This window comes from Xiphophorus hellerii, chromosome 14 (genome assembly GCF_003331165.1).
Source record: "Xiphophorus hellerii strain 12219 chromosome 14, Xiphophorus_hellerii-4.1, whole genome shotgun sequence".
In the NCBI taxonomy this organism is placed as follows: Eukaryota; Metazoa; Chordata; class Actinopteri; order Cyprinodontiformes; family Poeciliidae; genus Xiphophorus; species Xiphophorus hellerii.
The window spans coordinates 6,339,691-6,367,490 of NC_045685.1; the positions used below are offsets into that span (position 1 = coordinate 6,339,691).

Here is a 27,800-nt window from a genome sequence, read left to right on the forward strand (position 1 = left end):
CTTCATAATCAAGGAACTGCTAAAATAATTAACACCACTATTACAACAAAGAACAATGCAGTGTCAAAAGAAATAAGAATTGAAGATTTCAACATGCACCAGTAAAATAGACTTCTAAAGTATAACCAGACCTTGAAACACAAATGCTGTCAAGCATGATGACATATTTTTGACTCTTGAAAAAAATCAGTTTTTCCTTCATTTGTAGAAAAGTTTTACATCACAGAGCAGAATTCCAGAAGTCTTGTGGGTAAATAGTTTTATAGAACTAAAGAGGAAGCATTTGACATAATTTCTCTTTTGATTCAGAATCACAAAGGCTTGTAAACTTGACAACAAGCAGTGGAGCAGAGGCTTGAAGAGTTGTTCTTAAAATAAAAAAACTGAGTCAGCACAAAATGGATCCTCTCAAAGTAGGAAAATCTGTCCAAGACCTGCTCCATTTTTGATCTTAGTCGTCTGTGTTCATTGATAGAGACGTTGCGGCCTTTTTCTAACATGGTGGAGATAAGTTGCTTCATACTGCTGTGAAAGCCAGCAGAGACACGGTGACCAGCAGAACTGTAGGGGAGAAGACAGAAAAGAAGTGAGAAATTTGGTGCTTTGGTAATTTTTAATATGAAGAACCATCAGATTTAGAGAACATCTAAAAAATGCTTGATGCATAAAAGCCTTGAGAACGGTCTTCATGTGAGACTTTGGCAAAAAATAAAAGTAAAGATAAAAAGAAGAACAATGTTTTACTGACTAAACACAAATTTAATCACAATCAGTTAAGTTAGGTCACTGTATCCCCTGTTTTAAAGTAGAAATAATTTCAGTGAAATGCTTCTTGGAGCCAGTCAATGATGCTGGTTTGAGAGAAGCTTGCCCCACCACCCTGAAACTCAGCCAGATTATGTTGGAGTTTAAGGTTCTATTTTAACAACGAATTAAATGGAAAATTTAAATTGTTAACTACTTGTATTCAGTCAAATAGTTTGTTTCTACCAGGAATGAGGTAGGCAGCTTTTAGAAACTAAAATAGGTGCAAAGGCTGTCCATTAAAAAAAGAGTAACTACTTTTTTAAAAAATGGCATTTAATCAGAATATGAATACGTTTCTTTATCTATATTGGCTCTACAAGAATCAAGTCTCTCTTATGACAAATCATAAATTGTTGGCATATTTCCACTTATGACTAACCCTAAACCCAAATCTTAGCGACTGGAAGGCCTGTTTCACGTCACACTAAGGTTTAGCTCCCATATTGTCTCCCCGGCTTTGGCGTCATTAGCTTACCTGGCAAAAATGACTGTGTGTGTGTGACCGGATAAGCAGAGGAGGTGCTGTTAGTGCTGTTGCTCAGCAAATTGGTGACATTGGTGGTAGTGTCAGTGAGGTTCACAAGGGGTGTTAGGATTCTGAAGTTTGCGTTTCCCAGTTCCCCGGAAGCTGAGAAAAGATGCAAAAACACAAAAACATTTCAAACAGTGATACCAATGACTTTGGTGAATACCATAAGTGACATTGAAATTGTGTGAATGATTAAAGTGATTCCTTACTGGCATTGTAAGGTCCAGTTGTAACAGACAAAGCATAATCTGCTGCTCGTGTCGTTGTGTCAGGTAGGTCAGCTGAAAATGTGCACTGGATTTTTCCTGAGTTGACTGATCCCTTCACATTGCTTGTTGTTAGTGTCTGAAGAGAGAAAGAGTTTAATTAACTGAAAGTAAAACAATGATGTCCATGCAAACATTGTGTTGCACAAATTGAGAAATATATCCCTACTACTAATGCTGTATAAGCTTTGCTCACCTGTGTGAGATTTAGAACCAGATTATTGATGAAGCCAGTGAAGAAACGGACAGCACCTTTGTGGTTAGCGCAGAAATAGGCTCTGTGACTGGCAGTCTGTTGAAAAACATGACATTATTTTATCTTCCATCTTTTCAAACTAGAATATTGCTCTGGTTTAGATTTCATGGTATTTTAATCTAGGTTCATAAAATATGCATTACCTGAGATGCAGCATTTGACACACCAGCAGCAATGTAGCCGTCTGTCTGTCCTGAGAGCTCAAAGTTGTACGTTTGGCCACTTTGTTGCTTGGCAGAAAGGAAATAGCAGGTTGCGGAAGAGGGATCGCACTTTGAGGGTTCAGCTGCACAGAGCTTTGAGGAGCCACATTCTTGTCGAGAAATACTGGCCTACAAAAGAGAAGGCATGAATTTTAAATATTGCACTGTAATAATCTTACAATAAATCTCATATGTGATGAATTTCTTTTTTTCAAGGAGGTAATTTCTATTTCTTACCACTGCCGGGAGTGTGTTTGATGCTACTGTGGTTGCATTATTAGCTGGTGCCACGGTGGTTGCATTGTTAGCTGGTGCTACTGTAGTTGCGTTGCTAGCTGGCGCTACTGTAGGTGCATTGCTAGCTGGTGCTACTGTAGGTGCGTTGCTAGCTGGTGCTACTGTAGTTGCGTTGCTAGCTGGTGCTACTGTAGGTGCGTTGCTAGCTGGTGCTACTGTAGTTGCGTTGCTAGCTGGCGCTACTGTAGGTGCGTTGCTAGCTGGTGCTACTGTAGGTGCGTTGCTAGCTGGCGCTACTGTAGTTGCGTTGCTAGCTGGCGCTACTGTAGGTGCGTTGCTAGCTGGTGCTACTGTAGTTGCGTTGCTAGCTGGTGCTACTGTAGGTGCGTTGCTAGCTGGCGCTACTGTAGGTGCGTTGCTAGCTGGTGCTACTGTAGGTGCGTTGCTAGCTGGCGCTACTGTAGGTGCGTTGCTAGCTGGCGCTACTGTAGGTGCGTTGCTAGCTGGCGCTACTGTAGTTGCGTTGCTAGCTGGCGCTACTGTAGGTGCGTTGCTAGCTGGTGCTACTGTAGGTGCGTTGCTAGCTGGCGCTACTGTAGGTGCGTTGCTAGCTGGCGCTACTGTAGGTGCGTTGCTAGCTGGCGCTACTGTAGGTGCGTTGCTAGAGGGTGCTACTGTAGGTGCGTTGCTGGCTGCTGCCACGGTGGTTGCGTTGTTGGTTGGTGCTATTGTGGTTGTATTGCTCTGAGCATAGGTGGCCATAAATTCCAAGGACAGTGTCACCAACAAAATACTGAGGAGCAGTCGTTTATCCATGCCTTCAGGAAAGGGAAAATAATTTAATTAAGCAATGCAAATACAAAATTAGCTTCAGTTAGATGTGAAATGAGATTTTCTTTCAAGGTGAAAGTGTTTTAAATGTTTTTTTTTAAATGAAATATCTTACTGACAATGTTAATTAAAAAAAGTCTGTAATTACTGTGAATGTCTTTCTTAAAATGCATTTCTAAAGGTAATACAACACTAGTTTTAATCTAATGAACTTTAGTATCTTATAATCTCATACAATACATTCAATATGTATGTATATATTATATCACACAAGGATTTTCTTTTTACTTATGGTTGATGTTGAATGAAACCATATAGTGTCTAACTGTGGGTACTATTTGTAAATCATGGTGACAACAGAAACGACCCAAATGAACATGATCATCATCAAACTCTGATCTAGCGTTCATGATATGCTAGACAGCAACGGTCAGGAAAATGTTTCAGAATTTAAAGAAAAACCCAGAAAAACTTTAGTTGAAATTCAGGCCTCTTTAAAAAAAAAAGAGAAACGTTTTTCTTTTTTTTAAAGTTACTCTTTTTAATGAGTAACTATGCAGTGGTACCTCATTACCACTGCATAGTAACTGGGTTCTTGACGAAGAACGAGCTGCATTGTTGAAGGTTGGCATTAATAAGCAAAAGCCACCAAGCACCAATACGCCAAGCAGGAATTTTTGGCCACATTCATAAACATTACCTTTAGAGAGGCATCAACAAGGCCTGTGACGAAAGGCACATCATTCCTACTGCGAATCACAGAGGAGCATCTCTGATATTTTGAGGGTGTGTGAGCTCCAGAGGCACAGCAAACTTGGTCAAAATGAATTTCAGGATGAATGCAGCATGTTATCAGAAAATACTGGAGGAAGTTTTTCACTCATCAGCCTGGAAGCTGAACATGAGTTGTACCTGAACAATCCAACACGACAACAATCCAAAGCACAAGGCCAAGTGGAGCTGTCATTGGCTGCAGCAGAACAAAATGAAGGTTCTGGAGTGGCCATCTCTGTTTAATGACTTCACTGTCATTGAGCCACTCTGGGGAAAGCTCAAACATTCAGCTCATGCCAGACAGTCCAGGAATTTACTGGAGCTGGAGGCTTTTTGCAAAGAAGAACGAGCAATTTTAACATCAGTGTAATGGTTTTGTAGAATTTACCACAACAGATTCCAAGCAGTCATTGATGTTAAAGGAGGGAAAGCATGGTGTTAGGAATTGAGTTATGTTAACTTTTCATCAAGGTCATTTGGGTTGTTTCTGTTGAGTTTAGGATTTAATATAGTAAACACAGCTATTTGACAGTAAACCTCACACCCATCCACTAACAACGAGTGAAAAGAAAGTTTTTGTGCCATATATGAAAAATCTATTCCATAAAATCTACCTGTCTGATAGCATTTATATATATATATATCTATATATATATACAAGATTAGTGCCACTCAGAAAATAATGTATGAAAAAGAAAATAAATAAGTTAATAAATAATGAATTCTTACTCTTTCATATGCCTTAAGAATTTCAAGTGACCGGTTGAGTAAACTTCTTTATACATTTAAAAGTGTTTAACAGTTCTACCTCTTTATATGGTTGAAAAAGTCTTTTTGTAAAATAATAATTGAGTAATATGAAAACTCTTTCAAAACAGACAGTGGTTGCTCTTCTACCTACCTGTAGACTTTATTCTCCTTAATTCAAAAGGTAAGTCCTTGAACAGATGTAGTTTTATTCCCAGGTATGATTGGCAGGTGGCCTGTGTCCAATATCCTCTGATTTCCAGGTGAGTATGTGATTCCTCTTTACTCTGGACCACTATTTAAGTCTTGCATAGAGGGAGGAGACACTACAATAAACCTTGAGGGGAGTGAAAGGAACTGTTACAGGTGTGGTAAGTTGCATGGTGAGTTTACTTGTTTAAAGGTCTTAAAGATGAGATTGTGTCAGACATTTGACTAAGAAAACATGTAGTCTTTCTTTGTTCATGTATGATTACGCAGGCATGAGGATGTCTCATACTTCTAAAGCACACCCTGTCTTCGTAGAATTTCAACCTACGTAAAAATAATCCAGATTTATTTTCTTATATTGTCTAAGCGTCATTTAAAGTATGCAGAGTGACACACCAGATTAGATCATGGAAATATTTGTTCAGCATAGATAAAGTGAACATTTGGGGACTCCCTCAAAACCATAGAGCTGCACAAAAGTATGTAACATCTTGGAATGTAAAGAGGACATCACCTAAAAGATATGTGTATATGAAGCCTATTCACATCAGAAATAATGGTGGAAACATCACCTGAAAAACTAGATTATATTAGTTTGTTTCACCAAAGCAAGATTACAGCTGGAACAGCCTTTATTTTCCCACTTTCTCCACATGTAATGTCATTTATATTTAGCTTGAATGAAATCTGTTCCACCCCAGCCTAGTAACTCTTTAATTCCTGAGAACACAGTATTTTCTCTATTTTCTCTTTACTCTGCTTATAATTCATCTCCTTCACGAAGTCTGACAACAAAAGCCGTTCCGAAGATGTATCTGTTGTCCACCTTGCACTTGCGACTCATGTGCTGTAGATTTTTTTTTTTTTGTTGCCTGTAAACTTGAACCAGTGGTTTAGGTGCTGAAGAACTAAACCACTGCCGTGGTGTTAGCCCAACGCTCAGGAGGAGCGCAGCAAATATCGCAGTTGGAAAAGTGAGGCGGGGTTGTCCCGTCAGACTGTTGGTTTCTGAAACCACACACAAAAAGCCATGTAAAAGCGCACACGGGGTATGTGCAACTCGGCCGGGTCGCGCAGAGTTAAAGGTGGTGTCTGAAGTGTCTCTTAGTGTCTGAAGAGAGATAGAGTTTAATTAACTGAGAGTAAAACAATGATGTCCAGGCAAACATTGTGTCGCACAAATTGAGAAATATATCCCTACTACTAATGCTGTATAATCTTTGCTCACCTGTGTGAGATTTAGAGCCAGATTATTGATGAAGCCAGTGAAGAAACGGACAGCACCTTTGTGGTTAGCGCAGAAATAGGCTCTGTGACTGGCAGTCTGTACATACAACATTAACATTATTCAATTTCCATCTTTTCTGGCTAGAGTAATGCTCTGGTTTATACACTGCCTGGCCAAAAAAAAAGTCGCCACCTGGATTTAACTAAGCAAATAGGTACAAGCCTCCTATTGGATAAGTACTGCATAGGCGATTATCTTTCAGCTGGCAACAAGTTATTTAACCCCAGCTGATGCAATGAGTAACTTATTTCTTAAACAACCATGGCAAAAGACACATCCTGTGGTCGTGGAAAAGACGTTAGTCTGTTTAAGAAGGGTCAAATCATTGGCATGCATCAAGCAGAGAAAACATCTAAGGAGATTGCAGAAACTACTAGAATTGGGTTAAGAACTGTCCAACGCATCATTAAAAACTGGAAGGATGGTGGGGAACCATCGTCTTCCAGGAAGAAATGTGGTCGGAAAAAAATCCTGAATGATCGTGATCGGCGATTACTTAAACGTTTGGTCAAATCAAATCGAAGAAAAACAACAGCAGAACTCAGGAGTATGTTTAATTGTGAACGCAAAAGCATTTCCACAAGCACAATGCGAAGGGAACTCAAGGGGTTGGGATTGAACAGCTGTGTAGCCGTAAGAAAACCTCTAATCAGTAAGGCTAACCAGAAAAAAAGGCTTCAGTTTGCTAGGGAGCATAAAGATTGGACTCTGGAGGAATGGAAGAGGGTCATGTGGTCTGATGAGTCCAGATTTACCCTGTTCCAGAGTGATGGGCGCATCAGGGTAAGAAGAGAGGCAGGTGAAGTGATGCACCCATCATGCCTAGTGCCTACTGTACAAGCCTGTGGGGGCAGTGCTATGATCTGGGGTTGCTGTAGTTGGTCAGGTCTAGGTTCAGCAACATTGTGTGCCCAAAGAATGAGGTCAGCTGACTACCTGAATATACTGAATGACCAGGTTATTCCATCAATGGATTTTGTCTTCCCAAATGGAACAGGCATATTCCAAGATGACAATGCCAGGATTCATCGGGCTCACATTGTGAAAGAGTGGTTCAGGGAGCATGAGACATCTTCTTCACACATGGATTGGCCACCACAGAGTCCAGACCTTAACCCCATTGAGAATCTTTGGGATGTGCTGGAGAAGGCTTTGCGCAGTGGTCAAACTCTCCCATCATCAATACAAGATCTTGGTGAAAGATTAATGCAACACTGGATGGAAATAAATCTTGTGACACTGCAGAAGCTTATTGAAACAATGCCACAGCGAATGCGGGCTGTAATCAAAGCTAAAGGCGGTCCAAGAAAATATTAGAGAGTGTGACCATTTTTTGGTGGCGACTTTTTTTTTGGCCAGGCAGTGTATTTCATGGTATTTTAATCTAGGTTCATAAAATATGCATTACCTTAGATGCAGCATTTGACAGACCAGCAGCAATGTAGCCGTCTGTCTGTCCTGAGAGCTCAAAGTTGTACGTTTGGCCACTTTGTTGCTTGGCAGAAACGACATAGTAGCTGCTGCTGCAGTGGACGTAGTAGCTGCAAGGATCTTGCATGTTTGTTTGTTTTTTGTTTTGTCTAAATTAGGTGATTTTATTACCAGATCATTTTTCCATTTTGCCAGATCACATAGTAGCGTTTATACCTGAAGTGAAAAATTAATCCAGGAGATCGGTTTCGGAATCGGTAGCAAAAAAAAAAAAAAATCTGATCGGAGCTTCGCTAGAAAATTTAATAGAAGTGGAAAATGTCTAAAGAAAGTGCTGGGTTAAAAGTAGAATAAAAAGGCTGGACCAAGTGATTCCTTCAGGAAGATGTATTTATTTCAATTTGAATAAATAAGTTGACAAAGTATTTTATTAAAAATATATATTAAAATATTGAATTTGTGCACATTTTAAAATTACCTTCAACATGTATTACCACATTTAACATTCATTCACATCAGCCATTAAAGACTTCATAATCAAGGAACTGCTAAAATAATTAACACCACTATTAAAACAAAGAACAATGCAGTGTCAAAAGAAATAAGAATTGAAGATTTCAACATGCACCAGTAAAATAGACTTCTAAAGTATAACCAGACCTTGAAACACAAATGCTGTCAAGCATGATGACATATTTTTGACTCTTGAAAAAAATCTGTTTTTCCTTCATTTGTAGAAAAGTTTTACATCACAGAGCAGAATTCCAGAAGTCTTGTGGGTAAATAGTTTTATAGAACTAAAGAGGAAGCATTTGACATAATTTCTCTTTTGATTCAGAATCACAAAGGCTTGTAAACTTGTCACCAAGCAGTGGAGCAGAGGCTTGAAGAGTTGTTCTTAAAATAAAAAAACTGAGTCAGCACAAAATGGATCCTACCAAAGTAGGAAAATCTGTCCAAGACCTGCTCCATTTTTGATCTTAGTCGTCTGTGTTCATTGATAGAGACGTTGCGGCCTTTTTCTAACATGGTGGAGATAAGTTGCTTCATACTGCTGTGAAAGCCAGCAGAGACACGGTGACCAGCAGAACTGTAGGGGAGAAGACAGAAAAGAAGTGAGAAATTTGGTGCTTTGGTAATTTTTAATATGAAGAACCATCAGATTTAGAGAACATCTAAAAAATGCTTGATGCATAAAAGCTTTGAGAACGGTCTTCATGTAAGACTTTGGCAAAAAGTAAAAGTAAAGATAAAAAGAGGAACAATGTTTTACTGACTAAACACAAATTTAATCACAATCAGTTAAGTTAGGTCACTGTATCCCCTGTTTTATAGTAGAAATAATTTCAGTGAAATGCTTCTTGGAGCCAGTCAATGATGCTGGTTTGAGAGAAGCTTGCCCCATTCTTCTCTATCAGCTCAGTGATGAGTTTTCTTTTACCCGTTTTAAACCACCACCCTGAAACTCAGCCAGATTATGTTGGAGTTTAAGGTTCTATTTTAACAACGAATTAAATGGAAAATTTAAATGGTTAACTACTTGTATTCAGTCAAATAGTTTGTTTCTACCAGGAATGAGGTAGGCAGCTTTAAGAAACTAAAATAGGTGCAAAGGCTGTCCATTAAAAAAAGAATAACTACTTTTTTTTTTAAATGGCATTTAAACAGAATATGAATACGTTTCTTTATCTATATTGGCTCTACAACAATCAAGTCTCTCTTATGACAAATCATAAATTGTTGGCATATTTCCACTAGTCTTATGACTAACCCTAAACCCAAATCTTAGCGGCTGGAAGGCCTGTTTCACGTCACACTAAGGTTTAGCTCCCATATTGTCTCCCCGGCTTTGGCGTCATTAGCTTACCTGGCAAAAATGACTGTGTGTGTGTGACCGGATAAGCAGAGGAAGTGCTGTTGTTTCCTAGCAAATTGGTGACGTTGGTGGTAGTGTCAGTGAGGTTCACAAGAGGTGTTAGGATTCTGAAGTTTGCGTTTCCCAGTTCCCCAGAAGCTGAGAAAAGATGCAAAAACATTTCAAACAGTGATACCAATGACTTTGGTGAATACCATAAGTGACATTGAAATTGTGTGAATGGTTAAAGTGATTCCTTACTGGCATCGTAAGTTCCAGTTGTAACAGACACAGCATAATCTGCTGCTCGTGTCGTTGTGTCAGGTAGGTCAGCTGAAAATGTGCACTGGATTTTTCCTGAGTTGACTGATCCCTTCACATTGCTTGTTGTTAGTGTCTGAAGAGAGAAAGAGTTTAATTAACTGAAAGTAAAACAATGATGTCCATGCAAACATTGTGTTGCACAAATTGAGAAATTTATCCCTACTACTAATGCTGTATAATCTTTGCTCACCTGTGTGAGATTTAGAACCAGATTATTGATGAAGCCAGTGAAGAAACGGACAGCACCTCTGTGGTTAGCGCAGAAATAGGCTCTGTGACTGGCAGTCTGTTGAAAAACATGACATTATTTTATTTTCCATCTTTTCAAACTAGAATATTGCTCTGGTTTAGAATTCATGGTATTTTAATCTAGGTTCATAAAATATGCATTACCTGAGATGCAGCATTTGACACACCAGCAGCAATGTAGCCGTCTGTCTGTCCTGAGAGCTCAAAGTTGTACGTTTGGCCACTTTGTTGCTTGGCAGAAACGAAATAGCAGGTTGTGGAAGAGGGATCGCACTTTGAGGGTTCAGCTGCACAGAGCTTTGAGGAGCCACAATCTTGTCGAGAAATACTGGCCTACAAAGGTGAAAGCATGAATTTTAAATATTGCACTGTAGAAACCTATTAATAAACCTCATAGGTGATAATTTTCTTGTTTTCTTTCCAGCAATCTATTATTATTTTTTATTTTGTATGACTTACCACTGCAGGTATGCTGGTTGTTGCTGCTGCAGTCACATTGGTAACTGGTGCCACGGTGGTCATAGTATCTGTTGCTGCAGTGTTTGTAGTATCTGTTGCTGCAGTGTTTGTAGTATCTGTTGCTGCAGTGTTTGTAGAAGCTGTTGCTGCAGTGTTTGTAGAAGCTGTTGCTGCAGTGTTTGTAGAAGCTGTTGCTGCAGTGTTTGTAGTAGCTGTTGCTGAAGTGTTTGTAGAAGCTGTTGCTGCAGTGTTTGTTGTAGCTGTTGCTGCAGTGTTTGCAGAAGCTGTTGCTGCAGTGTTTGTAGAAGCTGTTGCTGCAGTGTTTGTTGTAGCTGTTGCTGCAGTGTTTGCAGAAGCTGTTGCTGCAGTGTTTGTAGAAGCTGTTGCTGCAGTGTTTGTAGTAGCTGTTGCTGCAGTGTTTGTAGAAGCTGTTGCTGAAGTGTTTGCAGAAGCTGTTGCTGCAGTGTGTGTAGAAGCTGTTGCTGAAGTGTTTGTAGAAGCTGTTGCTGCAGTGTGTGCAGAAGCTGTTGCTGCAGTGTTTGTAGAAGCTGTTGCTGAAGTGTTTGTAGAAGCTGTTGCTGCAGTGTGTGTAGAAGCTGTTGCTGAAGTGTTTGTAGAAGCTGTTGCTGCAGTGTTTGTAGAAGCTGTTGCTGCAGTGTTAGTAGACGCTGTTGCTGCAGTTGTCATAGAAGCTGTTGCTGCAGTGTTTGTAGAAGCTGTTGCTGCAGTGTTAGTAGACGCTGTTGCTGCAGTTGTCATAGAAGCTGTTGCTGCAGTGTTTGTAGAAGCTGTTGCTGCAGTGTTTGTAGAAGCTGTTGCTGCAGTGGTTGTAGAAGCTGTTGCTGCAGTGGTTGTAGTAGCTGTTGCTGCAGTTGTCATAGAAGCTGTTGCTGCAGTGTTTGTAGAAGCTGTTGCTGCAGTGTTTGCAGAAGCTGTTGCTGCAGTGTTTGCAGAAACTGTTGCTGCAGTGTTTGTAGAAGCTGTTGCTGCAGTGTTTGTAGAAGCTGTTGCTGCAGTGGTTGTGGTAGTTGGTGCTGCTGTGGTCGTAGTAGTTGGTGCTGCAGTGGTTGTAGTAGTTGGTGCTTCCGTGGTCGTAGTAGTTGTTGCTGCAGTGGTTGTAGTAGTTGGTGCTGCAGTGGTTGTGGTAGTTGGTGCTTCCGTGGCCGTAGTAGTTGGTGCTGCAGTGGTTGTAGTAGTTGGTGCTGCAGTGGTTGTAGTAGTTGGTGCTTCCGTGGTCGTGGTAGTCGGTGCTGCAGTGGTTGTAGTAGTTGTTGCTGTCGTGGTCGAAGTAGTTGTTGCTGCAGTGGTTGTAGTAGTTGGTGCTTCCGTGCCCGTAGTAGTTGTTGCTGCAGTGGTTGTAGTAGTTGGTGCTTCCGTGGTCGTAGTAGTTGGTCCTGCAGTGGTTGTGGTAGTTGGTGCTGCAGTGGTCGTAGTAGTTGGTCCTGCAGTGGTTGTGGTAGTTGGTGCTGCAGTGGTTGTAGTAGTTGGTGCTGCAGTGGTTGTAGTAGTTGGTGCTTCCGTGGTCATGGTAGTTGGTGCTGCAGTGGTTGTAGTAGTTTGTGCTGTCGTGGTTGTAGTAGTTGGTGCTGCAGTGGTTGTAGTAGTTGTTGCTTCCGTAGTTGTAGTAGTTGGTGCTGCAGTGGTTGTAGTAGTTGTTGCTTCCGTAGTTGTAGTAGTTGGTGCTGTCGTGGTTGTAGTAGTTGGTGCTGCAGTGGTTGTGGTAGTTGGTGCTTCCGTGGTCGTAGTAGTTGGTGCTGCAGTGGTTGTAGTAGTTGGTGCTGTCGTGGTCGTGGTAGTTGGTGCTGTCGTGGTCATAGTAGTTGTTGCTGCAGTGGTTGTGGTAGTTGGTGCTTCCGTAGTTGTAGTAGTTGGTGCTGCAGTGGTTGTAGTAGTTGGTGCTGTCATGGTTGTAGTAGTTGGTGCTGCAGTGGTTGTAGTAGTTGTTGCTTCCGTGGTCGTTGTAGTTGGTGCTGTCGTGGTTGTAGTAGTTGGTGCTTCCGTAGTTGTAGTAGTAGGTGCTGCAGTGGTTGTAGTAGTTGTTGCTGCCGTGGTCGTAGTAGTTGTTGCTGCCGTGGTTGTGGTAGTTGGTGCTTCCGTAGTTGTAGTAGTTGGTGCTGCAGTGGTTGTAGTAGTTGGTGCTGCAGTGGTTGTAGTAGTTGGTGCTGTCGTGGTTGTAGTAGTTGGTGCTGCAGTGGTTGTAGTAGTTGGTGCTGCAGTGGTTGTAGTAGTTGGTGCTGTCGTGGTTGTAGTAGTTGGTGCTGCCGTGGTTGTAGTACTTGGTGCTGCAGTGGTTGTAGTAGTTGTTGCTGCAGTGGTTGTAGTAGTTGTTGCTGCAGTGGTTGTGGTAGTTGGTGCTTCCGTAGTTGTAGTAGTTGGTGCTGCAGTGGTTGTAGTAGTTGGTGCTGTCGTGGTTGTAGTAGTTGGTGCTGCAGTGGTTGTAGTAGTTGGTGCTGCAGTGGTTGTAGTAGTTGTTGCTGCCGTGGTCATAGTAGTTGGTGCTGCAGTGGTTGTGGTAGTTGGTGCTGTCGTGGTTGTAGTAGTTGGTGCTGTCGTGGTTGTAGTAGTTGGTGCTGCAGTGGTTGTAGTAGTTGTTGCTTCCGTGGTCGTTGTAGTTGGTGCTGTCGTGGTTGTAGTAGTTGGTGCTGCCGTGGTTGTAGTAGTTGGTGCTGCAGTGGTTGTAGTAGTTGGTGCTGCAGTGGTTGTAGTAGTTGGTGCTTCCGTGGTCGTGGTAGTTGGTGCTGTCGTGGTTGTAGTAGTTGGTGCTGTTGTGGTTGTAGTACTTGGTGCTGCAGTGGTTGTAGTAGTTGTTGCTGCAGTGGTTGTAGTAGTTGTTGCTGCAGTGGTTGTGGTAGTTGGTGCTTCCGTAGTTGTAGTAGTTGGTGCTGCAGTGGTTGTAGTAGTTGGTGCTGTCATGGTTGTAGTAGTTGGTGCTGCAGTGGTTGTAGTAGTTGTTGCTGCAGTGGTTGTAGTAGTTGTTGCTGCCGTGGTCGTAGTAGTTGTTGCTGCAGTGGTTGTGGTAGTTGGTGCTGCAGTGGTTGTAGTAGTTGGTGCTGCCGTGGTTGTAGTAGTTGGTGCTGCAGTGGTTGTAGTAGTTGTTGCTTCCGTGGTCGTTGTAGTTGGTGCTGTCGTGGTTGTAGTAGTTGGTGCTGTTGTGGTTGTAGTAGTTGGTGCTGCAGTGGTTGTGGTAGTTGGTGCTTCCGTAGTTGTAGTAGTTGGTGCTGCAGTGGTTGTAGTAGTTGGTGCTGCAGTGGTTGTAGTAGTTGGTGCTTCCGTGGTCGTTGTAGTTGGTGCTGTCGTGGTTGTAGTAGTTGGTGCTGCAGTGGTTGTAGTAGTTGGTGCTGTCGTGGTTGTAGTAGTTGGTGCTGTCGTGGTTGTAGTAGTTGGTGCTGCCGTGGTTGTAGTAGTTGGTGCTGTCATGGTTGTAGTAGTTGTTGCTGCCGTGGTTGTAGTAGTTGGTGCTGTCGTGGTTGTAGTAGTTGGTGCTGTCGTGGTTGTAGTAGTTGTTGCTGCAGTGGTTGTGGTAGTTGGTGCTTCCGTAGTTGTAGTAGTTGGTGCTGCAGTGGTTGTAGTAGTTGGTGCTGTCGTGGTTGTAGTAGTTGGTGCTGCAGTGGTTGTAGTAGTTGTTGCTGCAGTGGTTGTAGTAGTTGTTGCTGCCGTGGTCGTAGTAGTTGTTGCTGCAGTGGTTGTGGTAGTTGGTGCTGCAGTGGTTGTAGTAGTTGGTGCTGCCGTGGTTGTAGTAGTTGGTGCTGCAGTGGTTGTAGTAGTTGTTGCTTCCGTGGTCGTTGTAGTTGGTGCTGTCGTGGTTGTAGTAGTTGGTGCTGTTGTGGTTGTAGTAGTTGGTGCTGCAGTGGTTGTGGTAGTTGGTGCTTCCGTAGTTGTAGTAGTTGGTGCTGCAGTGGTTGTAGTAGTTGGTGCTGCAGTGGTTGTAGTAGTTGGTGCTTCCGTGGTCGTTGTAGTTGGTGCTGTCGTGGTTGTAGTAGTTGGTGCTGCAGTGGTTGTAGTAGTTGGTGCTGCCGTGGTTGTAGTAGTTGGTGCTGCAGTGGTTGTAGTAGTTGTTGCTTCCGTGGTCGTTGTAGTTGGTGCTGTCGTGGTTGTAGTAGTTGGTGCTGTTGTGGTTGTAGTAGTTGGTGCTGCAGTGGTTGTGGTAGTTGGTGCTTCCGTAGTTGTAGTAGTTGGTGCTGTCGTGGTTGTAGTAGTTGGTGCTGTCGTGGTTGTAGTAGTTGTTGCTGCAGTGGTTGTGGTAGTTGGTGCTTCCGTAGTTGTAGTAGTTGGTGCTGCAGTGGTTGTAGTAGTTGGTGCTGTCGTGGTTGTAGTAGTTGGTGCTGCAGTGGTTGTAGTAGTTGTTGCTGCAGTGGTTGTAGTAGTTGTTGCTGCCGTGGTCGTAGTAGTTGTTGCTGCAGTGGTTGTGGTAGTTGGTGCTGCAGTGGTTGTAGTAGTTGGTGCTGCCGTGGTTGTAGTAGTTGGTGCTGCAGTGGTTGTAGTAGTTGTTGCTTCCGTGGTCGTTGTAGTTGGTGCTGTCGTGGTTGTAGTAGTTGGTGCTGTTGTGGTTGTAGTAGTTGGTGCTGCAGTGGTTGTGGTAGTTGGTGCTTCCGTAGTTGTAGTAGTTGGTGCTGCAGTGGTTGTAGTAGTTGGTGCTGCAGTGGTTGTAGTAGTTGGTGCTTCCGTGGTCGTTGTAGTTGGTGCTGTCGTGGTTGTAGTAGTTGGTGCTGCAGTGGTTGTAGTAGTTGGTGCTGTCGTGGTTGTAGTAGTTGGTGCTGTCGTGGTTGTAGTAGTTGGTGCTGCCGTGGTTGTAGTAGTTGGTGCTGTCATGGTTGTAGTAGTTGTTGCTGCCGTGGTTGTAGTAGTTGGTGCTGTCGTGGTTGTAGTAGTTGGTGCTGTCGTGGTTGTAGTAGTTGTTGCTTCCGTTGTTGTCTGAGCATTTGTGGCCATAAATGCCCAGGATAGCATCACCAACATAACGCTGAGGATCAGTAGTTTATCCATGCTGTCTGAAAAATGTACGATAGCATAAGGGCTTAGCTTCAGTTATACGAGTTCTTCAAAAAGAAAATCAACTTGCCAAATTTTCTAAAATTAAAAAATTCAAATAAATAAGTTTTGCTTTATATTCCTAATAAAACATTTTATACATATAATGAAATATTTTCATAAGCGTAACAAAATATTTTAAGAAATGTCTAAATAGGGAGTTATTTCATATCGCTAAAGAACTTCTAATTAGCAGTTATCTAATCTTATTTATATAATTACTACTTAACACTCCTCAGATGGTTAAAACAGTCATTTTTTGTATAATACAGTAGCAGCTGCCGCCGTAAAAGAATATAAAAAGAAAAAAAGAAAATTTTAATTGGTTGTTGTACCTACCCGTAAATTGTTTTTGTCCTTAGGGCAAAAGATAATTCCTTAGAATGTCTTGTATAGGTGATGTTCCCAGGTATGATTTGCAGGTGGATTGTTTCTGATGTCTTCTGACGCCCAGGTGAATCTGTGACACCTGTTTACTCCGTCTTGCTATTTATCTCCTAGAGGGAGGGAGGATACAGATCAATCAAACCTGAGGGAGATGAAAAAGAACGGTGATGGGTGTGGTATGTTCCTTTGAGGGCCACCCAAAACACAGATTTGATCGTGACAGAGATTAGATCAAAGAAGCAAGTAGTTTTTTCCTAATTTTATCTACTTACACAGGCATGAGGTAAGAACATTCTTTTGAAGTGACTTTGAAAATGTCTCAATGTACCTCATACATTTAACTTGGACATGTCAAAAGTCTAAGAACAGCATAAGAGCAGATCTTGGAAAATGGCAAAATTAAAGTGAACAGAGTTACAGTTGAATAGGTGGAAACGCATTTAAAACTTTTTTCAGGGCGTGCCGTGGTGGCGTAGGGGTTAGCGCGACCCACATTTGGAGGCCTCAAGTCCTCGACGCGGCTGTCGCGGGTTCGACTCCCGGACCCGGCGACATTTACCGCATGTCTTCCCCCCTCTCCCTCCCCCTTTCCTGTCAGCCTACTTCATGAAAAGGGACTCTAGAGCCCACAAAAAGACCCCCTGGAGGGGTTATAAAAAAAAAACAAAAAAAAAAACTTTTTTCATATATAAGGCGCACCGCATTATAAGGCGCATAGAATAGACGCTACAGTAAAGGCTGGGGTTACGTTATGAATCCATTAGATGGAACTGCGATAAAGGGAGTGTCAACAAAATAGTCAGATGGGTCAGTCAAACTTTATTAATAGATTACAAACCAGCGTTCTGAAAACTCAGTTCATTCCCAGGAACTTTTCCTCGATTCAATAAACACGTAAAAAACAGTGTGATACTGTTACGGTAAATCAAACATTAGTGCAATCACAATATATATCCACTTCCACACCATTGATTCGTTCATGTTGAATTCTTTCTCTGCTGCTCTATTCCCGTGTTCTACTGCGTGACTGATCGCCTTGAGCTCAAACTCTGTGTCATAAGCGTGTCTCTTAATAGGAGCCATTTTGGGGTCTTTACACAAAACCCAGCGTGCACCGCGGGCTTCTTCTTCTACGGGGGAAAATGAAGTCGGCGGCAGCTTACCATAGTTGCGAGACCTGCTGTGGCTCAATATTGGTCCATATATAAGGCGCACTGGATTATAAGGCACACTGTTGGCTTTTGAGAAAATTGAAGGTTTTTAGGAGCGCCTTAAACAGCAAATACAATAGCATTTTGTGTGGAGACAATGTTTGAGCTCTGGCATTTTTTTTCTACATTTTTACCTGTAGCTGAAATGACATTAAAACTTTATGAGATCAAACTATTTTTGGAATAAAATAAAAAGCAATTTGAAATTAATGGACTAGTTCAGATGTTTTTGAGACTTTCTTGCAGCAGCTGGCCATCCTTGACAACCTTCACTTTCCAATGAATCTAGCTGCTATGGACTCCACATTTCTGGTTCCCAAGCTCTATCGTCACTTCTATTCTGACCAAGTGAAAATTGAGACGGGTCTTACGCTCTTAGTCTTAGACTACTCTTGTTGTGATGCAAGAGGTTTTAAACTGAACTCTGGTATTATGCTACACCTTTTGGATGCCACTCTTTCAACCAAATAGAGAAGGTTTTTTCTGACAGGTCAAAACACTCTAAATGTCTTTTTTTGCCCCATGATGTGATAACAAAATAAAGCAATGTACAAGTGTATTAGTTGACATTCAAAACGAAACACAACAATGCAGAAAACTGGTTTGTCAGTGGCAGTGCAAGATACGTTTGTGTTCCTTGGTTTCTAATTAACACCTCCCTAAAACAGACAAGCCTAGACGTCTTTGGACCACACCTTATTGCAAAGGTGGAGTTTAATTGGTCATCGCAACGTTTGCATTGTTCTTCTTAGATTTTAGAACAGTTTGTATGTCTTCTTGCTGGGTTTAGTATTTCTGGTATTTCTGGTCGGCTTATTTTCGGCATGCTCTGTTTGGTTGTTTGGCTTATTTCTGTTTAGATCTTGTCACCATCACCTTCTCCATGTATTTGTCTGTACTTAGTCATTACTCCTAATCACCCTTCCTCAGTTGGCTCCGGACTCTGATTCCTGACAGGTGTTCAGCATCGGCTCAGTTCGACCCTAGTTTATATACTAGCCAACTTTGCTGAATTTTTTGTCATACCTTTCTGACCAGTTCCTGTTAGCTTCCAGTAATCCCTAATGACCATATTTTAATTCGATTAAGACATGATGATCTGCTGATCATCTTGTATTTGTATTCAGCAGTAGCCAGTAGACTGGTGACGTAGATGCTGAGACTTGAACTCAGAGACTTGAGAACAAGAGTCCCCAGTCTGCCATTCTCCACCTCTGCACCTGCTGCTATCGCAATCATTTTCACATAGCTGAATCATTAGACTTTCTAATACTTGGGTTACACCTTCACATCAAACCTGAATACCAGCATGTACAGCCTAGCCCACATTCCTATGCCCTGTCATCCGACCAACAGTCATGAGAATAACAATTCAGATGCTGCTAATCAGGCCGATAATATTCCCAGAGTTCCCAGAAAGGATTAAGGAAAATTAGGTTTCCATGTTCCTCTGTTTCCCAGGGTCTCTGAGAATTACAAGCCTCTCATAGATTCTCTGTCTTCAGAGTCCGATGATGTGCCTCTCCAACCTAAGACTGTAGGCTGAGGTTTTCTCAAACTGGTTCTAGACAATATTTGGGCACTTCTCCATTGTTCAGCCTCACTCTAACTGGTTAATATCTGGTTTGGTTCTACCCCAGTTTGGAGCATCTCCATTATGGCCTATTCCTTAATCTTGTGGCCGTGAATATAGCCAGGAACCTGGGTGAGGCGTGACTGTGCAAAAATACTCTCTAATAAGGTTTTCAGCAAGACTGAGCAATGCAGAACCTTGAGGTTGTGGTTTTGATGGACTCAAGTACATTTGCATCGTTCGGACTGGCACTTCTCTCTTTGCTAGTGTGGTAACACTGGTAGGCTTGCAGTAACTTTAGAAAGGGCTTAGAGTAGCGAAGGAAGATTTGACAGGTTTACTTTCTTCTTTTCTTGCTGTTGTTGTTCTTATGTTACAACAAAAGGAAAAAACTTTTCATTCCACAATGAGAAAAATAATCACATGTGGCTAAGCCATGAGAGGAAACTAGTCAAAAGGATCAGGTTTAACTGATCCACACACAGCATGCATGTTCATGACTAGAGCTTTCCGCTCGGCAGTATTGTTCTGCCAGCTTACGGTGCCGAAATGCACAAGGAAAACTTTTCTACTTAAGCCTTCATACATGGGTGCCTCAGGGCTTTAAAACTTAAGTCACATGCGGTTTTCCACAAAATACTATTTTATGATATTTCTTAGATTTTTTTTTTCCTCAAAAGCTGATTTTTTGCTGCGACTGTGTGATTGCTTTAAACATTCCTCCTTCTGCCAATGTTGCTTTATCTCTCAATCGTGATTAAAAGAATATTAAATAAAATGACAATTCCTTCTTGGCATTCACTTGCAGCCAAGCACTTAAACAACGAAACACATGTAAATATTTCCATTGACACTTATTCAGGCGGAAACAGAGCGGACTGACAGGATGTCTGACTCCACCACACCACACATACTTCAGCGATAAAAAGAAACAGCCTACAAATGCTCTGTATTTACCGTCTGCTCACCGGCAATGCCAGGGTGTCGTCGCTTCAGCTGCCCATCAAGGCTGGTGTGGCAGTAAAACCTGCCTTACTTTGTACCACTTTAGGCTTCGGAAATAAACAACTTTTATAACCCCGCTCAAAAGCAGGGGCTTGTTGCACATGTCAGTTGGAGAGGACAGTTGCAACTTTTGCAAAAGAGTTTAAGGAAATAACTTTATTTTCTAAAAAATATTTATGTTTGTTAATACAAATATTGGTGCTGACTGGTTATCATAGTCGACAGAACATCTGTGTTTCTCAGCCTTTCCACTCTTGCATAGACCAGACTCATACTCTGCCCTTTAAGTCTTTTCAGTTTTCCACAAACTGGTATCCAGTTATTTCAAATGATGCTATTTTTAGCTTTATACTTTTATTTCTTCATTTGATTTCTTCTTCTGTTTTCTCGTGATGAAAGTTTGCGAAAAACTTTGATCACGCTAACGCCAACATTTTCTACTCCAAATAAGCATTCTTTCTGCTAAGCTTTATTACCAGAAATGTTGTACATTTTTGGTAAAATTTGAGGCATTTAAGAGTATTGTCAATTAGTACAGTTTTGTCAATTCTGTAAGATTTCAGTTTATCCTATTTCCCACAGCTGATTTGAACTCATCCCCATGAGACCACACTCATGCTCGCACTGAAGAACGAGTTATGAGAAGTTCCATGTACACCTGTTTTTTTTTTTCAGCTGGATTGCTCGCACTCACTCTTAAACTCGATCTAGAATCATCAATTAACCTAACCTAACCTGCGTCCTGTGGAGGGAAACTGGAGTACGACACACATATGGTTTTCCCTGTCACCACATCATGAGCTGCATTAAAGTTCATATGCAGCCGATACTTGAGCGTAACAGTGGTGTGTTACAAATTTGCGAAGAGGAATCAGGCCTGTTAAAACTTTTACGAGAAACATTTAGAAAAAAAGGCAGACAGTCTGTTCTGGGGAAACTTTCTTTTCTTACGAGTGGCATGTTTTCTAATAGCAGTGTGAAACTGGTGTTTTCCGATGGTCCTTGAGGAAGACAGCGCTGCTTGTTTTACATGTTTTTCTGCTTCAAAATGCTTTGTGTATGTTGACAGATAGTTTCAATGCTTTTCCATAATCAGGTGGCATGCTTGTGAGTTCATTCATTAGGCATGTTAACCACAGAGGCACAACCCTGTGCCCTGAAGGCACGGGGTTGAGAAATGCTTGACCAGACAACTGCTTGTAAACGCTCTGTCCCCACCAACACTAAAAATAAGTTCAGATTTCACTGTTTCTAATGGAATTTAATGATTTAAAAAAACAATAAATCATTTTAAAAAATATAAATAAAGAACATTCAGAAGAAACATAACAAAGACTTAGGAGCAGCTTGCCAGGCAATAACCACATTTCGCTACTTCTTGCCAACTTCCAGCAATTTTACTCTGATTTTAAAAAAGCCTATATACTGTATGTATTTAAAACATGCCAGTATATCTTTCATCAGATAAATAATTATTAAAATTATTTATATTATTTTTTTAATGAAGTTTATAAAATTGCATAATATTTTCTCCGATTGTGGTTTTGATGTTCTGGATGTTCAATCAATCAATCAATCAATCAATCAATCAATCAATCAATCAATCAATCAATCAATCAATCAATCAATCAATCAATCAAATTTTATTTGCATAGCACATTTCAGCAGAAAGGCATTTCAAAGTGCTTTACATCATTACAAACACAGAATCACAAAGCAACATAGAATCAATCATTAAGTCAAGTTCCATCAATAAATTTGTAATTGATTACATTTCAAATACAATCCTAAACAGGTGGGTTTTTAGTCGAGATTTAAAAGAAGTCAGTGTTTCAGCTGTTTTACAGTTTTCTGGAAGTTTGTTCCAAATTTGTGGTGCATAGAAGCTGAAAGCTGCTTCTGAATGCTTAGAACAGATAAATGTGTGGATGTGCCAAAACTTTCTCCAGCTGAACAGAAACAAAACTGAAGTTATTATTTTGGACCTAAAGAGGAACAATCTAGAGTTATAGATCTAGAGTTATAAATCTAGAGTCAATGCACAGCTTCAGTTATTACAACTGAAAACCAGCGATCAGGCCCGAAACCTGGGAGTAGTGATGGACTCTGACCTGAACCTCCAGAGCCACATAAAGACAGTTACAAAGTCGGCCTTCTATCACCTGAAGAACATTTCCAGGATTAAAGGACTAATGTCTCAGCCAGATCTAGAGAAACTCATCCATGCGTTCGTCTTCAGTCGTATTGATTATTGCAACAGCGTCTTCACAGGTCTGTCCAACAAATCAATTCAACAGCTGATCCAGAATGCTGCTGCTGGCGTTCTCACTAAAACCAGGAAGATAGAGCACATAACACCAGTTTTAAAGTCCCTCCACTGGCTCCCTGTAGCTCAAAGAATAGACTTTAAAATACTGTTGTTAGTTTACAAATCACTGAACGGCTTAGCACCACAATACATTAAAGATCTGATGTTGTTGTATCAACCTTCCAGAACCTCTCAGGTCTTCTGGTTCTGGTTCTGCTCTGCATCCCCAGAACCAGAACCAAACGAGGAGAAGCAGCTTTCAGCATCTATGCACCACAAATTTGGAACAAACTTCCAGAAAACTGTAAAACAGCTGAAACACTGACTTCTTTTAAATCTCGACTAAAAACCCACCTGTTTAGAATTGTATTTGAAATGTAATCAATTACAAATTTATTGATGGAACTTGACTTAATGATTGATTCTATGTTGCTTTGTGTTTCTGTGTTTGTAATGATGTAAAGCACTTTGAAATGCCTTGCTGCTGAAATGTGCTATACAAATAAAATTTGATTGATTTGATTGATTAAATCAATGTTAGACAACATGGTAGTGATAGCACATGTGTTTTTTAGGTGCTGAAAACACGTGCATTTTAGCTAACTTTGTGGTTAGCTAAAATTTTAGCTAACCTTATGGTTAGCTAAAATGCAATAGTGGTTAGCTATTGGTTTATAATTTTATCTTATAAACCAATATTTACATACTAAAGGGAGAAAGTCACTGTTAATAAACATCTTGTAGTAACAGCTCCTTATTTTCACTCAGAAAGTCAGATACGAAAAGACAAAGAAATGAAAAATGTATAAAATGGCAAAAGTTCGAAAGGAGCAGCACCCAAGAACAATAAACAACAATACGACTCAAGACAGCAACAATAATGATAGTAATATTAATCATAAAATAAGTAGCCTACATCTTCTTTGATGGGAGACCTGAATGATGGACAGGACGGCGCTGGCCCAAAATAGATTGAGAAACACGGCTCTAGCCTCTATAAGGACAAAAATATTTTACTTTAAACATGACAGTTGTGTGCTTAAGTATTATTTTATCATTTAACTGAAAGCACTTTTTATCTGTATGCTGCCACATTACATCAATGGGAAAATGTGTTCAGCATTATTTAGTTTAAAGGAGAAAACTCATTGAACGCACAGACAGCTACCTATTAAAATCTGAACAGTTTGTTAATGTGTAGCTTCATCAATACATTCTGCCCTGACTGGCCTTTTGAGGATGTTTGTGATCTTGATGTGGCCCAAAACGAAAATGAGTTTGACACCCCTGCCTTAAAGCATTGCTAAGCTTCTTTTTTTTTTTTTTTTGCCCCAACCAAACATTGTAGTTCCACCTTTATCACTAACATGAAACATGAGATTATTTGCCCAAGGCTGGTCTGACTATCATCTTAAACAAATATGAAGTAGCAAACCTAAAACAACTTCTAGTTTCTCATAGTCAGTCTCCAACTTATTTATGTAATTTTGCTTCTTGCGGGTCATTCCATCAGACTGTTTGCAGATAAAGACTGTTTTGATTTCTCCACCCCATCCGTGCACACCACGTTGTCAAAGCAATAACAAAATACTGAGCGCATGAAACTAAGCAACATTATTGAAACTGGGCAGACCTGCCGAATAGCAACCAAGTGTCTCACCGACAGGTTGCCTTTATTTCAACATCGGTTTGTGGCATTCCTGAAATTCTTCAATGTGTTCACTTTGCATATGTCTCGGTCATGTGCTGTGAGAATGTTGACACCCTTGTCATACAGCACAGTTTGACTAAGATAGAAAAAGTACATGGATGACTTCGTGAGATCCGGGTTGTCTGTTTGGCTGCGTCATAACAGCAGAGGGGGGAAAAAAGGGATGTGGCAAATCAGTCAGCAGAAAACCTGCACACTTTTCCCTCGACTGGCAGGCAGTCGATAGGTCAGACACTTAAAAACTGGATTTTGTGTATTAATTAAACATGTATAACTGAAAACTCCCTCTTCAGTAAACTGAACCTAACAGTATGTTCTCTATCGTATCCTCTTGCTTTACATGAAATTGATGAGTTGATGTTTTTTGTTTTACCAGTTTCTTTTCAGCATTTTCTTTTTGTAAACATTTCAATAAAGAAATGTGTTGATTTCCTTTTGTTATCAGAAGATGCGCTAGTTTCTTTCGAAGGGTTATGTTCAGTTGGAAGCAGATATTTACGCACACCGAATAAAAAGACACATCCACCTCTGTTTCTCACTCTGCAGTTGAATCACAACAAACGTCTTTTGTTTTTGCTCAGTTATACTTACCAAAATTATTTCTATTTGATAAATGCCCGAAAAGTTAGAGAGAACTTTTTTTTTTTTTTACCTTTCCTTATATTCAGACATTTACATACGTAGGGTTAGTGTGAGGGGTAATTATCTTTAAAACAGTACGACTTCAGTCAAACCCAGCGGTGTATCAAGCTTTTCAAAAGTGTGACGGATGTCGTTTGTCTTTGAGGTTCTGATGATGATGCAGGTATGACTAGAAGGACTCGGGCAACTCTTTGAACAGCAACAATGTTCGCGCTAGTCTGAAAGCTGTGCTTTGCTCTAAATGCAAGCTGAACTCTGAGGATGTCTGGGCTGAATTCTGGGTACTGATCACTTGTTCCAGATGTCTTAACATTTCCATTCCTTTTTGCTTGAATCTCCCGAAACTACATGTAATGAGCATCCAAGACTTTGAAGAATTTAGTCCTGTCGTAGTGAGGAGAGGACACTTATATGTGTAAGGCGCAGTACCTGCGAGGTACAGACGGGATACAGATACAAGGAGAGGCAATAGGAGTGGTACTCAGCTTTGTTGCCTTTGAGTAAGGATCCTGAAAAGTCCCTGCGCTTCTTGTTTTGCAGCTGACAGGCAGCAGCTGAAAGCGCTCCATCGAAGGCATGGATGCTTCTCTGGAGGGACATTTTGAGAATCTCCAACTCCCCTTTTTTTTTCCAAAGCGCACAGAAGACTCAGGGCAACATTTCTGTGCTTTCCACCTCTTGATTGACAGAGATCATCGTCTGTAATTCAGATCTGGCTCAATAATTCCCTCACCACTTCTATGGTCCCTGAAAGGCAAACCCTGCCTGGAAAACATCTGCGTATGATTCAAAAGACATCTCCTTGCTGATTCCTACGCGCATTTCTGAACCCGTACTGACCGATCTTCATAAATGTGTTGTCATGACAGTCTTATGACTAGCAGGCCTCTCGCACACGGGAAATTGTTTGTGTACTTTATTCCAAAGAATGCTGCATCTGCATTCGTGGCTAGAGGTGATGTCTGATAATTAAAGGCTTTGGAGAAAAAAAAAACACACCACGCCCTCAACACCAAGACCGTCATGGAGCCATGGGAATTTCTGGTACCACAACCTTTGAAAGGCCAGAGCGTACTTGGTTCAAACACTGTTTGACAATGAATTTTGGATCTGGTTGACAGCTTACTGGTCCAGCTTGTGTCTGTTACCAATGACACATAACAGACGCATGCAACAGTAGCATTGTCTGCTTGTCTCTCATCTTTATCTTTATCTTCATTGTCTTTACCTTCCTCCTTCCTCTCTGTCCTCTTGTCTGTCCCTTCCTCAGTTCCTCCGTCATCCTCACTCCTGGTTGCCCCTTCATATCTTAAGGGTAATTTAAACTTCTGGATTCAACTGTAGCTTTTGTGGTTTTAACAAACCTTTGTTTAGGTTACCCCTGTTTAAGGGATGTAATTTTTCCCTATTTATTACATTGAAATAAGAATACTGCAATGTTATTTTTGCTAACTTTTTGTCACTCTCTGAGTTTATTCTTTTATTTCTAAAAAAAAACAGTTAAAACAAAGAAGCCTGACTTTGCACTTTCAAAACTTTAAAAAAAAAAGCCATTCTGGTATTAAAAACTGAAACGCAAAAGAAACCAGTTAAGATTTTTTTCCGGAACTTTTACATACGCATCAGATTTGACTCTATGCTTCCTTTTTTAAAAAGCAGTGTTTATTTCTTTAAATGGCCTATTGTGTAATACAGGCTAGTAATTATAAAGAACAACGTGTTGCCTTCATTTGATTACTTGCGATTGTACTCATCAGAATCACTCCACGGTTTTGTCGTCACAAAAGCCGGAGCAAACAATCCCGCTCAGTTTAGAGCTGAGGCACTGCTTTGTCGGTCGTACTCTGACGGAGCTGTGGACAAGAAACACAACCCTGTTTCTTTACCCAGGGTATTTGCCATTTGGCGAATGGAAAGTAACTATTCAATTCAGCACCCACAAAGAAAAAATCAGTCAAACTATGCGCATCAGTTAGTGGTCCAACCTGCTTTAGCAGACGTACCTCGTTCTTCGTCACGTCTCCTGTCTCACACGTCAACATGGAGCATTTCTTGGCCCGGTGCCTCTTCATGTTTACTTTCATCAGTTCTCATCTGTCTTAAGGGCGTCTGAGTGATGTTTATATTGTTTGGGTAATTCCGAAACTTTGACTTCATTCTTCACACATTTTTTTTAAAAAAAAGTATCTGTTGCAGTGACTGGGGTCGCTGTCCTGTTGTTGAGGCCCAGTTGTTGAGCTGTTGAGACAAATCAGCTCACATTAGTTCCCCCCCCCCCGAGATATTTTCGTAAACATGTTGACAAGGTGACTGAGGTATAGAGAAATCTTGCCCCTGTGCTTGTAACTGTGTAAAAAAGAGCCAAATGTTTCCGTTTGTTTGAAGCCATTTTAGAAATCTACAGTAAGCCGTTGCTGTTTTCATTTCAAATAGAAGAACTTTTAAAGATTTTAGGGCTTAATTGTTCAGAAACGTTTATGTTTTAGACTCCCAAGATCTTCTAGTGTTTATATTTTAAATTTCTTTCTGATCGGCCACAATTTACTCTCATCAGCTTACTGCAATCTGAGCAATTTTATTTTATTTCTTTAAAAAAAAAGCATATTTAGTTTTCACCGAGCACTGCTTAAATTGTACAATTTGACCAAGTGTTTTTGGTCTAGTTTATAGTGAAAATATCTTAGTACAGTTGTAATAAGACCAGACTTAACTTGCAATTAACTTTTCAGCAAGATAGAGGAGCTTGTTATTAGTCAATAATTAATTGATACTGATGAAAAAGAAGTAGTTTCACAGGCAGATTATTTTCACTTATAACATGGAAACAGAGAAATAATCTGCCAGTGGAACTAGTACTTCTTTAAAGACATATTAAGGACTTATTTAGTTTAAAAAAACAACTTACAAGTAACCTTTTAGCCAGTTATACAAGTTTGTTGCGTCTTATTTCAAGTGTACCAAGATATTTGTACTAGAAAGTAGACCAAAAATACGTTTTGTATTTTTGCCGTGATGACACTGCAGTTAAAATAAATGCTTTACTCTTTAGCGGCTGTATTCAGCTCATTTTAACACGTTTTCTTATGATGTTTCTAATAAAAAATATGAAATTAAAAGAGGACTTTTCAGTATTTTATGCAGCTCCTGCTGTAGTTACGACTGCCGGTGATGACACACGTTTAATGTAATTTAAATTGCAGGGCACTCGCCTTTGAAAGACAATGAAATTTGCAAAGGAGGTAAAATGCGCCTAAACACACAAGGTAGATTTGAATGAATTAAAACCAATTTAAAACTATATAAACAAGTTTGTTTAGAGGTTCATATTGCTTAGTTAAGACATCAAAGGCCATTTGTATAGAGAACTGTCCACTTTTCCATGTGAACACCTTGAACAGGTCAGTGCAGATTATTTCATTACTCACACCCACATGACCTTCAAAGTAGCAAATGAGTTTTTCTGGAACTG

The 27,800-nt window shown here is 40.6% G+C and overlaps 1 protein-coding gene across 1 annotated transcript; it reads right to left on the reverse strand.

The window, feature by feature from the left end:
* Positions 1 to 201: 201 nt before the first annotated feature.
* On the reverse strand, positions 202 to 26,403 carry LOC116733083 (probable serine/threonine-protein kinase clkA). Its single transcript, XM_032583780.1, has 9 exons — positions 26,335 to 26,403; positions 24,783 to 24,919; positions 12,445 to 13,012; positions 10,467 to 12,060; positions 2,002 to 2,190; positions 1,799 to 1,894; positions 1,546 to 1,681; positions 1,283 to 1,435; positions 202 to 561 (listed from the first exon to the last, which is right to left on the reverse strand). Exons 1-4 carry the CDS (start codon positions 26,401 to 26,403, stop codon positions 11,197 to 11,199), a joined length of 1,638 nt encoding a protein of 545 aa, XP_032439671.1. The 3' UTR covers positions 202 to 561; positions 1,283 to 1,435; positions 1,546 to 1,681; positions 1,799 to 1,894; positions 2,002 to 2,190; positions 10,467 to 11,196.
* Positions 26,404 to 27,800: the final 1,397 nt, after the last annotated feature.